At 48.8% G+C, this 12,068-nt stretch overlaps 2 protein-coding genes across 2 annotated transcripts in view; one reads left to right on the top strand and one right to left on the bottom strand.

The window, feature by feature from the left end:
• Positions 1-1,677, bottom strand: part of TMCC1 (transmembrane and coiled-coil domain family 1) — a 196,734-nt gene extending 195,057 nt beyond the window's left edge. Inside the window, exon 1 of the mRNA XM_015425285.1 lies at positions 1,569-1,677. The gene's annotated coding sequence lies outside the window, so the exon portion shown is untranslated. The remainder of the gene's footprint in view (positions 1-1,568) is intronic.
• Positions 1,678-5,971: 4,294 nt separating this feature from the next.
• On the top strand, positions 5,972-9,973 carry LOC107122208 (uncharacterized protein K02A2.6-like). The gene is made up of 3 exons (XM_015425234.1): positions 5,972-7,978; positions 8,069-8,535; positions 8,695-9,973. The coding sequence occupies exons 1-3, from the start codon at positions 5,972-5,974 to the stop codon at positions 9,971-9,973; spliced, it is 3,753 nt and encodes a 1,250-aa protein (XP_015280720.1).
• Positions 9,974-12,068: the final 2,095 nt, after the last annotated feature.

Raw genomic sequence — 12,068 nt, forward strand, 5'->3', positions numbered from 1 at the left:
TGTTCCATAATATACTACAGGGCACAAGCATCATTTTCGTCTGCTCAGACAACCTTACCCTTTGATGACTAACTCTGTGCTCTTCCCACCCACAATTCTGTTCACTCCTTTAGATCTCAAATTCAAAACAAACCCAACAAAGGAAATTGCTGAATTACGAGTTATTACAACACTTGGAACAAAAACCTCCCTAAGACTCAACAGGAATATTGGTTTCTTATTCCATTACATATGCTAACTCATTCAGTCCTCACATATGTATTCTCAACAAGGAGGACTATACAACCTCTGTATTTTAGTGTATTTCTTTTTCAGAATAGTATATTCGAATACTGAATGTAATGCACAGAATATTGGTATGTTTTGCTGCAACCACCTAAAAAAAAGGAAAAAAATGCTGTTAACTGACCTCCACACCTGAGAAAAGAGAATGGAGAGTATCAGTTTACTTCCATAATTAGAAAAGATACCTTTACACATTTTGGCATATTTATCGCTTTACAACTGTTGACCTTATAACCTTAGCTTGTTATTTAGTTTCTTTGCACATCTTCATTATGTTAGATGTTAATTTGCTGTTCAGCCCCTGTCGATAAGTTTGAACCTCACCTACCATTCCAATGTATTTGAAAAAGTGTGCATACCTTGTATACACTTTGTTGGTCTTAAAGGTGCCACTGGACTCTAATTTTTGTTCTACTGCTTCAGACCAACAAAGCTGACCACCTGGATCTATCCTCAAAACAAACCAGAAAGGGGGGGGGGAATCAAACTGCTTCCCCACAACCCCACTCATCACAGCGACTCAAGAAGATACCCAGCCTAGAGCTCTGCAGGAGACCCTCTGTCCCACACCATGCAGCCAAAACTAACATCACAGTGACAAGGGAGAACACTAGTGCTGAAGACATAAAACCACGAAGTCACCTGAGAGATAAATGCTTTGCTTCCCATGTTTGTTGTGATGCTGCCATCGTGGAAAACAGAATCTGGATGAATACCAGAGTAGAGCACCATAAAAGGCTCCATAGTCTGGTTTCACGCTGTCCTTTCGAAAGACAGAGAGACTACCCGGTCTTCAGAAAGGTGGGGAGGAAAACAATCCAGCTTCAGCACCATGCCAAGAAAGATCATTCCAAATGGGTAGCCCTGTTAGACTGAAGCAGTCCAAGAAAGAGACTTCAAACTGGACTTAAAGATTCTCGCCCCCTACATCCCCCCCCCCCCCGGCGATACATCCGAACATTTCAAACAAAATCCTTTCGGAAAGGAGGACGACTCCACACACACACACAGGGATGAACTGCGTGTTCAGACGCGGACCTACTGAAGGAGCGGGAGGAGGAGGTGGCGGGGGGGCAACAGGCAAAGAAAGAAAACCGAATTGGACGGCTACGAAGAGGAAAAGAAGACAAACGTAAACGGAAGATACGCAATTGCGGGTGGAAGGAAACCAGGTAGCGAGGACCCCCTCCCCCCGGGCACTTCTGTGAGAGGCGTTGGGCCCCGAAGTGAGGGAGGGAGGAAGGAAGGAAAGTGGAGGGGTCGCGCAGGCCGAGGCCACTTACTGGCTGAGGGAGTCGGGGGAGGCGACGCCCCAGCGACTCCTGCGGCGGCGGCTGCTCCATCCCCCGTCTCCCAGCGCCGCCGCCGCCGCCGCCGCCGCCGCCGCCAACTCTCCTCCTGCCGCCGCCTCACGGCAAAGACGACGCCGCGTTATTGCGCAAGCGGAGGGAGGGGGAAAGAGGAGGTCGCGCGAGCCGCACATACACAAAGTGACGTCACGGCGAGCCACTTCTCCGCGTGCGGGGAGGAGGAGCAAGGAACCGTTGGAGGGGCTGGTTCCACCCTCTTCCCCTCCTGACATTGGAGGAGGGGAAAGAAGGGGGGTGGGGCTCCGGGCAACAAGGAAAGAGGCGGGGTTTCGTCCTTGCTTCCTGCGTGGAGATTCTGGTGCCCTGATTCCAAGCGAAATGCGCTTCCTCTTTCCCACGGTTACCATGGAATCGTCGCACGCTTGGCTGCGTGCCAGGAACACGTGTTCCTCTGAGTGGGGCGGGGAGGGGAGGAAGGCGATTCTCTCTTGCCTTTCATGTCGGCTTTCTTCCCGCTCGTGGTGCTTTTATGTTTGTCAGTTCCCTGATAGAATCGAAGTGGGTCGCCGAGGTGTTCTGAAGCAATAGAACAAAGTTACAGTCCAGTGGCACCTTTCAGACCAACAAAGTTTTATTAAAGGTGTGAGCTTTCGTGTGCATGCACACTTCGTCAGATGATAAAATGGAATTACATATCATAGTTGTACATATAGGAGTGGTTTGTTAAATTAGCATGCAAAATAGTGAGGACCAGGCCTCAGTTCCTGCCCCAGCAGCGCACCGGAGCACTGCTCTGCCAGTCAGGAACCCAGGGGGCAGGCACATAAGCCCCGCCCCCTGCTCCCACCAGCCATCAGTTGGGACATGGTGTGTGTGTGGGGGGACGTTCCCCACCACCCTGAGCCCCGGGGTGGTGGCCTTGGACTCGTAGGGGCAAATTCCACCTCTCACACAAGAGGTCATTCTGGCTCTCCCAGCTCTCCTTCGGGGCCCCTTAAAAAGTTATGGCCGCAGCCGCTGTTCTCTGCGACAGCTGCAACGCCCACGCGGGGGCAGGGCGAAACGTTCTCCGGCCTCCCTGAGCCCCGGGGTGGTGGCCTTGGACTCGAAGGGGCAAATTCCACCTCTCGCGTATGATGCCGCTCGGACGCGAGAGGTCATTCTGGTTCCCCCAGCTCTTAGGAGGGGCTCTTTAAAAAGTTATGGCCGCCCCGCTGTTCTCGTAGCGTCATGTCCTGGCAACAGCTGGTGCAACGTGTCTCGCCGTTCCCGCGTGCCGGATTCTGCAAAGACACACGATCCCCCGCTGCGACTTGGCAACCCTACCACAGCCCTCCCTTCCCAGGCCTCCTGCCTGCACTCACTCTGAGCCAAGTGAGGGATCTTTCTCCTCAGACCAGACTGTCCCCTCTGTGAGACAAGACCACAGAAGAGCAAAAGAACACAGTCCCCTTCAGTTCAGCTCTGTGAGAGGAAAGAACACCATTTTCCACAGCCCACAAAGTATATAACAATCATCTCAGAAATCCCTGGACACTGATTGGCTACAACCGTTGCTAAGCCTTATGGGGATTGTAGGCTGTGTGCGCTTTCCACTGCCATGCAGGTCTCTCCTGGGACCAGGCCGCACTAGGCCTTGCTCCCAGTCCTACACAGATCATTACAACCCTGTAAGCCAAAAAACTGCATGTGGAAGGAAACAGCCTTGGGTGTCCTCTTCTAAACCTTGGCCAGTTCTGTAATAATATTTTTTTCAGATACAGTGACCAGAACTGTACACAATATTCCAAACAGGGGTCGCATTATAGTTCTATACCACCTTGGCTACACCCTATGGCTTGCAGGGAGCCAGGTTAAACTTTTTAATCCAGACTCAGAATGTAACCTTTTTTTTTCAAAACTGAAAAGTCCCAGTATACCTTTTGCATGATGCCATTCAATCTGCTAAAGTCAATAATTGTGCTTCTATTGTGCCTGAATTTGATTTCAGATGTCACCTCCATCATGGTATAGGCAAGATACCTCATCTGGTACAGGAAAATATGCATCTAGGACAATGACAGACAACAAGCCTGTGGAACCTTGGCATCAGTTTAGATCATGGATCAGTGGCCCTACCTATAGAGAGAGCTTATAGATTGCAGAGAAATTAACTGTGTTCCAAATATTCAGGTTTTTCCTCCATCAACGAAGCTATTCCCCCTTCCATTATGTCTATTGATTGTATTTTGCACCTAGACTCAATATAAGGTTATCTCCAATAAGGTAAAGGTTCCCTTGCTCGAAAGCCAGTCGAATCCGACTCTAGGGTTGCGGTGCTCATCTCCGTTTCAAAGCCGAAGAGCCAGCGCTGTCCGAAGACATTTCCGTGGTCATATGGCCAGCATGACTAAACACCAAGGTGCACGGAACGCTGTTTCCTTCCTACTGAAGTGGTACCTATTTATCTACTTGCAATTTCTTGCTTTCGAACTGCTAGGTTGGCAGGAGCTGGAACTAGAGATGGGAGCTCACTTCGTCATGCGGCACACTCGGGTCTCGAACTGCTGAACTATCGACTTTCCACAGCCTGCAGTTCAGCGTCTTAACCACTTGAGCCACCACAGTTCCAATTAGTGAGCATCAATTCACCAAACCTTGAAAGTAATAGAGACGGAATCATATTTAATGTCCCACTTGGCATCACTGTATAGATGAAAAAATCTGCAAAGGTAAGGGCAACCTGGGATACGGTAAATATTTCTACACCCCTCCCCCCCCCCAAAAAAAGAATCCCCAGGTTTGTAGAAGATTCTGGGGGGAAATAAGTTGCACAGCCATTGACATCTCTCTGTAAATGTCATGCAAAAACCCAGCTTACATCTTGGGTTGCCTAGCAACCCAATATTGCTGCCAAAAAAGCTTTTCTTAAAACATAGGCATTGGCGGGGGGGGGGGGCAATTGGGTGCATTGGGGCACAGACAAAATCAGAGGATTGAATGCATGTTCTTGTAAGAGTGATTAACACATGGAATTCACTGCCACAGGAGGTGGTGGCGGCTACAAGCATGGACAGCTTCAAGAGGGAATTAGATAAGCATATGGAGCAGAGGTCCATCAGTGGCTATTAGCCACAAGGTATAGATAGGAACTCTCAGTCTGGGGAAAGTGATGCTCTGTATTCTTGGTGCTTGGGTAAAAAAAGTGGTTAAAAAAAAAAGTAATGGCTTCTTTCAGTTGCTAGGGAAAGTGAGAGGGTGAGAGCTGCTTTCTTGAAGCTCCCTGTTGATAACATCTGTTCCTTCCTCCCCTTCACAGTATGGTCCGAAACATAAAAGGAAGGAAGACGTGTAGGTGTCTCTGAAGGGAGGAGAAAACACCACACTGTTGTGTTACTTCAAACTGCTCAAATATTTTATGTCTCCTGTTGCAAAGTCTGTGTATTAAACTTGACCAGGTACTGGAAGTCAGAGATATTAGACAATTACACAATACGTAATTGTAGAAAAGAGCAAGAGTCCAGCAGCACTTTAAAAACTAACATAATATGTGGCAGGCCAGGGTATGAGCTTTCGTGAGTCACTGCTCACTTCTTTAGATCCTGCCCTGCCACAAATCTTGTTAGTCTGTAAGGTGCTACTGGACTCTTGCTCTTTTCTACTGCTACAGACAAACACAGCTACCCATCTTGGAATATGTAATTACACAATATTTGTTTCTAGGTAATACTCCCACACACACACACAACAGTGTTATGTACTGACAACATAACATGAATGTTAGTCTGTAAGGTGCTACTGGACTCTTGCTCTTTTCTACTGCTACAGACAAACACAGCTACCCATCTTGGAATATGTAATTACACAATATTTGTTTCTAGGTAATACTCCCACACACACACACAAAAGTGTTATGTACTGACAACATAACATGAATCGCTCAATACACTTCCCATGTTAAGCTTCGAGCCGGCCAAGGCTCCGACAGTACGAACAATCTATTGGTCGCTTCAAAACAGCGACCAATCACAGAAGAGCTGTTCCCTGAGCGGGAAGGACACTGATTCGCCTTTATCTATGCAATCTGATTGGTTGTTATGTAAATAGTAGGCGTGGCTATATTAGCCCGGTATGTTTAAAAGGAGCCCAGCTCCAATGTTAAGTTGTTCTGATTCCTGAATGCGTTTATGTGCTTGTTCGAATAAAGCTGAATCACTAGTTGAAATCACTCTACGGGTCTTTGTTAGCGCGATCTAACAATTGGCGACGAGGATGGGATATTAGAGCAGGTAGGCAGTCCTGCAGACATTCCCACACAGACCCAGAACGAAGGCGAGCAAAGCACAGCAGCCGATCTAGCGGAGGCGCCACCAGACCCGGTGCCCAAGTCTCCCCCGATGGCTGGGAATCAGAAGTTCGAGGCATTCGAACCATCGTCCGAAGATTGGGACTCTTACCTCGCCAGGTTCGAGTTCCATTTGGAGACACACGACATCACCGAGGAGACAAAGAAACGAGCATGCCTCCTGAGTTCGTGTGGAAAGGACACCTTCGACATTGCGAGGTCGTTGGTGGCCCCGACCGAGGTGAAGACCGTCTCCTTTGCGGACATCACAAAGAAACTGAAGGCTCACTTCTCACCGCAGCCTTCAGAAATTGCCTGCAGGCATGCCTTCTACAAAAGGAACCAAGCGGCAAATGAGACCATCGCAGACTTTGTGGCGGCCCTTCGAAAGGCAGCGAGGCCGTGCAATGTTGCGGATGTGGAAATCGCCCTCCGAGACCGATTGGTATGCGGCCTTCGGGACGAGCGCCTACAGCAGCGGCTATTCGCCAAACCAACGCTAACCTGGGCTGTGGCATACGAAGAGGCGGTTGCGGCAGAGGCGGCCGACAGGTCCACCAAAGAGGTTCGGCAGCGCCAGGCGACGACAGAACAGCACGTCCACTCCCAGTGCAATGAGGAAGAGGGCGTTGATGCGCTTGAGGATGTCAACGCGGTTAAGGGCAAGCGGACCCAAATGAAGACTGCTCCTAGCAAAACCTGCTCCGGTTGTGGTGGGAAGCATCAACGTGACGCCTGTTGGGCGCGAGACCTTGAATGCAGAGCGTGCGGACGGCGTGGGCACATTGCAAGGGTCTGCAGAGCGGCAAAGAAGAATCCAGTTTCCAAACCCAGTGAGAGACGACGTTCCCCGGCAAGAGAAGCATACAGCCAAGTGACAGCCACGCGGCCAAGCGCACCAGTTGTCAACCGCACCAGCTGTCCTGGTAAAATCGTTATCACAGTACTCCTAGACGGCCGCCCCTGCTCCTTCGAGATCGACTCAGGATCATCGGTTACCATCGTTTCAGCGGAGACGTGGCAGAAGCTGTTTCCGGACCGAAGCAAGCGGCGGCTGCAGCATGCGGACATGCGAGTGTCTGATTTCCAGGGCAGGAGGATTCCGTTGGTCGGCAGAGACACTGTGAACGTTGAGTATGAGGGGAAATGTAAAAAATTGTCGTTCTTAGTTACTGAAGGGGACTGGGTTAACTTGCTGGGGCTGGATTGGTTTAGCCCTCTGGGTATCGGAATCTATGGGGTAAATAAGCTGTCTGAGAATAAATGGAGTATGCTTTACGAGAGGTTCCCTGCAGTGTTTGGGGATGGGTTGGGGAGGTATAACGGGCCCCCCATCTCATTTGAACTAGACCCAAATGTGGCGCCCATAAGGCTTAAATACAGAAAGGTACCAATACCTATTCGGCCACGGGTAGAGAAGGAGCTGGACAAGCTCATAGCACAAGGGGTTCTTGAGCCAGTACCGCACAGCCGATGGGAGACCCCCATAGTGACGCCAGTGAAGCCGGACGGGTCTATTAGAATATGTGCCGATTACAAGTGCACTATTAACAAGGCGCTTCAGCAGCATTCATATCCAGTACCAGTGATCAGCCACGTCTTGGCTTCGTTAGGGGGTGGTAAACTTTTTGCTAAATTAGACTTGGCCCAGGCCTATCAGCAACTGCCTGTCACTCCGGAAGCGGCTGAGGCACAGACCATAGTGACTCATAGGGGGGCATTTAAAGTTAACAGACTCCAATTCGGAGTAAACGTGGCCCCTGGGTTGTTTCAAAGTCTAATGGAACGTCTACTTAGGGGGGTTCCGGGCACAGTGCCCTATTTTGACGACGTCTTGATAGCCGGGAAATCCGAACAAGAGCTACTGGACCGAGTCACAGAGGTCCTAACACGTTTTCAAAATGTTGGGTTAAAGGTTAAACGTTCCAAATGCACCATGGGCGTTGAAAGTGTGGAGTTTCTGGGTTTCCGCATAGACGCGGAAGGGGTTCACCCCACAAGTGAGAAAATTGAGGCCATTAAAAATGCACCCAAGCCTGAAAACAAAAAAGATTTGCAAGCGTTCCTTGGTTTGCTAAATTTTTATCACGCGTTTTTGCCGCACAAGGCATCAGTGGCAGCACCCTTGCACGCACTTTTGCACAAAGAGGCGAAATGGACATGGGGGCCAGCCGAAAAAAGGGCTTTTGATGGAGTTAAGGCATTATTAACATCCGACGCCGTTTTGACTCATTATGATGAGCAAAAGCTCCTGATTTTGGCTGCTGACGCCTCGCCTTTTGGAATAGGCGCCGTTTTGAGCCATCTGATGCCAAATGGAAGCGAGGCGCCTATCGCTTTCTATTCACGGTCTCTATCTGAGGCGGAGCGGAACTATGCCCAGATTGACAAGGAAGGTCTGGCTTTGGTAGCGGCTGTCAAAAAGTTCCACGATTTTGTTTTTGGCAGGAAATTTGTGTTGGTCACAGACCACAAGCCGCTACTGGGGATTTTTGCGCCCGATAAGCAGTTGCCAAACATCATGTCCCCTAGGATGCTTAGGTGGGCGCTGTTTTTGCAGGCTTACGACTTTGATCTGGAACACCGGCCGGGTAAGGCTATAGGGCATGCTGACGCACTCAGCCGCTGTCCCTTACCTAACCAAGGAACGGACCCTGCCCCGGTATGTGAAGTCTTGGCCATTGACGAACTTCCCCAAGCCCCAGTCTCATCTAAGGACGTGGCCGCACACACTGCTAGGGACGCCGTTCTGTCCCGTGTACTTAACTGGGTGTGGAGGGGGTGGCCAATGGGCAGCATGGAACACGAGTTCCAACCGTACAAAACCCGCCAAAATGAATTGTCCATATCAAAGGGCTGTGTACTATGGGGAAACAGGGTGGTGGTTCCAGACACACTCAGGCAGCAGGTGTTACAATCCTTACACGAAGGGCACCCTGGTATAGTACAAATGAAGGCCCTGGCGAGAGGGTATGTCTGGTGGCCTAAGATGGACGCGGCCATTGAAGAGTGGGTACAAGTTTGCAACCAGTGTCAGCAAAGCAGGCCAGACCCCCCAACAGCCCCACCACAGAAATGGGAATCCACGGGTAAGCCATGGTCAAGGCTTCACATAGATTTTGCTGGCCCAGTACAAGGGCAAATGTTCCTTATAATTGTGGATGCATGGTCCAAATGGCTTGAGGTGGTGCACATGCGCTCAACCACGTCTACCGCTGTTGTACAGGCATTGCGCCGGTTGTTCGCAACCCATGGGTTGCCGGACACACTGGTCAGCGACAATGGCCCTCAGTTTGTGTCCGAGGAGTTTAGACAATTCCTCACAAACAATGGTATCCGGCAAATGACTGCAGCCCCGTTCCACCCAGCTTCGAATGGTCAGGCCGAACGGATGGTCCGCACGGCCAAAGAAGCCCTGGGACGATTGACAGAAGGGGATTGGAGTGTGAGGCTGGGGGCGTTCCTATTGCGCCAGCACACCACCCCATGTAGCACAACAGGTCGTAGCCCGGCCGAGCTACTGATGGGCAGGCGGCTAACCACCTGCTTAAACCGCCTTCACCCAGATTTAAATGAACAGCAAGAGGGGCGTACATCTCCTCAAACGAATGTGCGCATGTTTAGGGAAGGGGACAAGGTTTTTGCCCGTAATTACGCCAGCGGACACTTATGGGTCCCCGGAAAAATCTGTGGTTGTATAGGCTCTAGGATGTATACAGTGCTGTTGAATGATGGCAGAAGGTGGCGGCGCCACGTGGACCAATTACGAAAGCGTTGGGCCAAGGACAGCGCTGACTCTCCGGCTGGGTCCTCAGAATTAGTTATTCAACCTCCCGCAATGGAGGAAAACGAGGAGTTGGCAGGTATTACGGGGCAATTCCCTGAGTCTGAAACAACAGACCCGGCCGTACAAGCGCCTGATTCAGGGTCTGTGGAGCCACAGTTGGAAGCCCCGCCAACTGAACCTATTGTACTTAGAAGGTCACAGCGTACACACAGACCTCCTGCATACTTGGCTGACTATGAGTGCAGCAATCTGTTTGAGTCTGCCTGACCGGCATCGGATATATGTTTGAATGTAAATATGACTGTAAATGCGTGTCTTAACTTAGGGGGGAGGAATTGTTATGTACTGACAACATAACATGAATCGCTCAATACGCTTCCCATGTTAAGCTTCGAGCCGGCCAAGGCTCCGACAGTACGAACAATCTATTGGTCGCTTCAAAACAGCGACCAATCACAGAAGAGCTGTTCCCTGAGCGGGAAGGACACTGATTCGCCTTTATCTATGCAATCTGATTGGTTGTTATGTAAATAGTAGGCGTGGCTATATTAGCCCGGTATGTTTAAAAGGAGCCCAGCTCCAATGTTAAGTTGTTCTGATTCCTGAATGCGTTTATGTGCTTGTTCGAATAAAGCTGAATCACTAGTTGAAATCACTCTACGGGTCTTTGTTAGCGCGATCTAACAAAAAGAATCCAGAGAGATACATCATAATCTTGTGATGCTTATTTACTGTGACTGGCCCCAGTATTTTTTTAGAAGGTTGCACCCCTCTGAATGGAAGCTGAACTGATATAGGGGAATGAGTGCCCTTGTTCTGTTTGGCTCATATAATTAGCCCATCAGCAGTGGCAATGGAGGGATTGTGCTATTTTAAAGTCAAAAACATTTTTCTTTCAAATACTGGCTTGCTCATGTTTTCATGTAGATCACATTTCCAAGTTCACTTTATTACTTTTTTCTACAATAAATACACAGTATAGAAAACATTTAAGTTATTTCACCAGGAGTCACTACTTTTCAAACAAATAAACCCTGCTCTGACCAAGGTTATTATTAATTTTTTGCTTATTATGGCCCCACCCCTGCTCGCTCCATTTGCCATCACCACAGCTTGCAGCACTTGCAGTATTTAACAGTAGCTTGAATACTGGATGAGCAATTCTGCCTCCTGCCAAAAGAGCTGAAGGAATACCTGATGTAGCAACAGCAAAAGCAATCATACTTTTTTCTTTTTTGCAAACTGTAGGCAAAATTATCCTTTTCTCCTTTTTATCCTGACATCAACCTTGTAAGGTAGGTCTGGCTGAGAGTATATGATTGGCCCAAGGTCAACCAGCAACCTTCTATGGCAGGCTGATGATTTGAACCTGGGTTTTCTTTATCCTAGCCTGATTCTAACCTCTATACCACTCTGGTTCTGATAGCTCAGGAAAGTTCTTATTCCCTGCTTTGTTTTGTAAAGGAGAGGATATCTTTCATCTTTCCTGTATGTGCTCCCTTCACCTTCCTGGCTTCTTATAAGTAAACCTTGGCTTCCATTGCAAATAGCATAGGGATGCTCTGGAGCTAATTTGAGCCAGGATGTTCCAGTTCCTTCCATTTTTGGCACTACAAATTTCATGATCGTTCTGAAGTTAGAGACCAATTTTCAAACACCTAACTTTTTTTTCCTGATCAGTTAGGCCTGCTCAAAACAGTGAACATTAGCTTCCATTACAAATTGCTGGGGGGGGCGGGGTGGACACAGGACTGCCGACAGGGGGTATTGAGAGGACAAAATTGGGGGGGGGGGGCAGGTCAGCTGGAGGGCCCCTGAAGCCAGGGATCATGCTATATCCACAGACTGCATTAAAAATAAACACTTGCATCTTAGATCCTGCTAAACCTCATCAGCCCTGCCAGGATTGGAGCGAGGCAAGACATGCCAGAACAAGGTACAGTCAATGCCAGGATCCACCCAGCTCCTGCACAGCCAGATCTTTCAAAGGGGCAGCTCTGGTAATATGTGGTAGCATTTTTTAAAAAAACAAACTTTTTATTGTTTTTTCCTACATTTATCTCTTTTCTACACTTTTATCTTTCTTTGTTTTGCTCATTTCCTTTCATTATCTACCTTTCTTCTATCCCCCCCCCTCTAAGTCCCCACCATCACTTTCCAGTCTCAACTGATTCTCATCTATCCTGGTTAGCAACTTAAAACATATTTAATAGTAGTATAGCAGCAAACCTTAGTTAATATTGTGAACAAAAAGGGGAAGTTGAGATTTCCCTATAATCTATCAAAGTAGGAAAAGGATGCTCTCCCCGCCCTTTGCATGCACGATAATAAATATTAATCTGCTTCAATGGTAACAAATGCA

Source organism: Gekko japonicus, unplaced genomic scaffold (assembly GCF_001447785.1).
Source record: "Gekko japonicus isolate JY-2015 unplaced genomic scaffold, Gekko_japonicus_V1.1 scaffold2, whole genome shotgun sequence".
Lineage (NCBI taxonomy): Eukaryota > Metazoa > Chordata > Lepidosauria > Squamata > Gekkonidae > Gekko > Gekko japonicus.

Excerpts from the sequence above, each read along its gene's own strand:
- LOC107122208 (XM_015425234.1), top strand. The coding sequence starts at position 5,972 with ATGGCTGGGAATCAGAAGTTCGAGGCATTCGAACCATCGTCCGAAGAT. Across the intron at positions 7,979-8,068 it reads AAAACAAAAAAGATTTGCAA|GCGAAATGGACATGGGGGCC; the intron begins GCGTTCCTTGGT and ends TTGCACAAAGAG. Across the intron at positions 8,536-8,694 it reads GCTATAGGGCATGCTGACGC|GAGGGGGTGGCCAATGGGCA; the intron begins ACTCAGCCGCTG and ends TAACTGGGTGTG.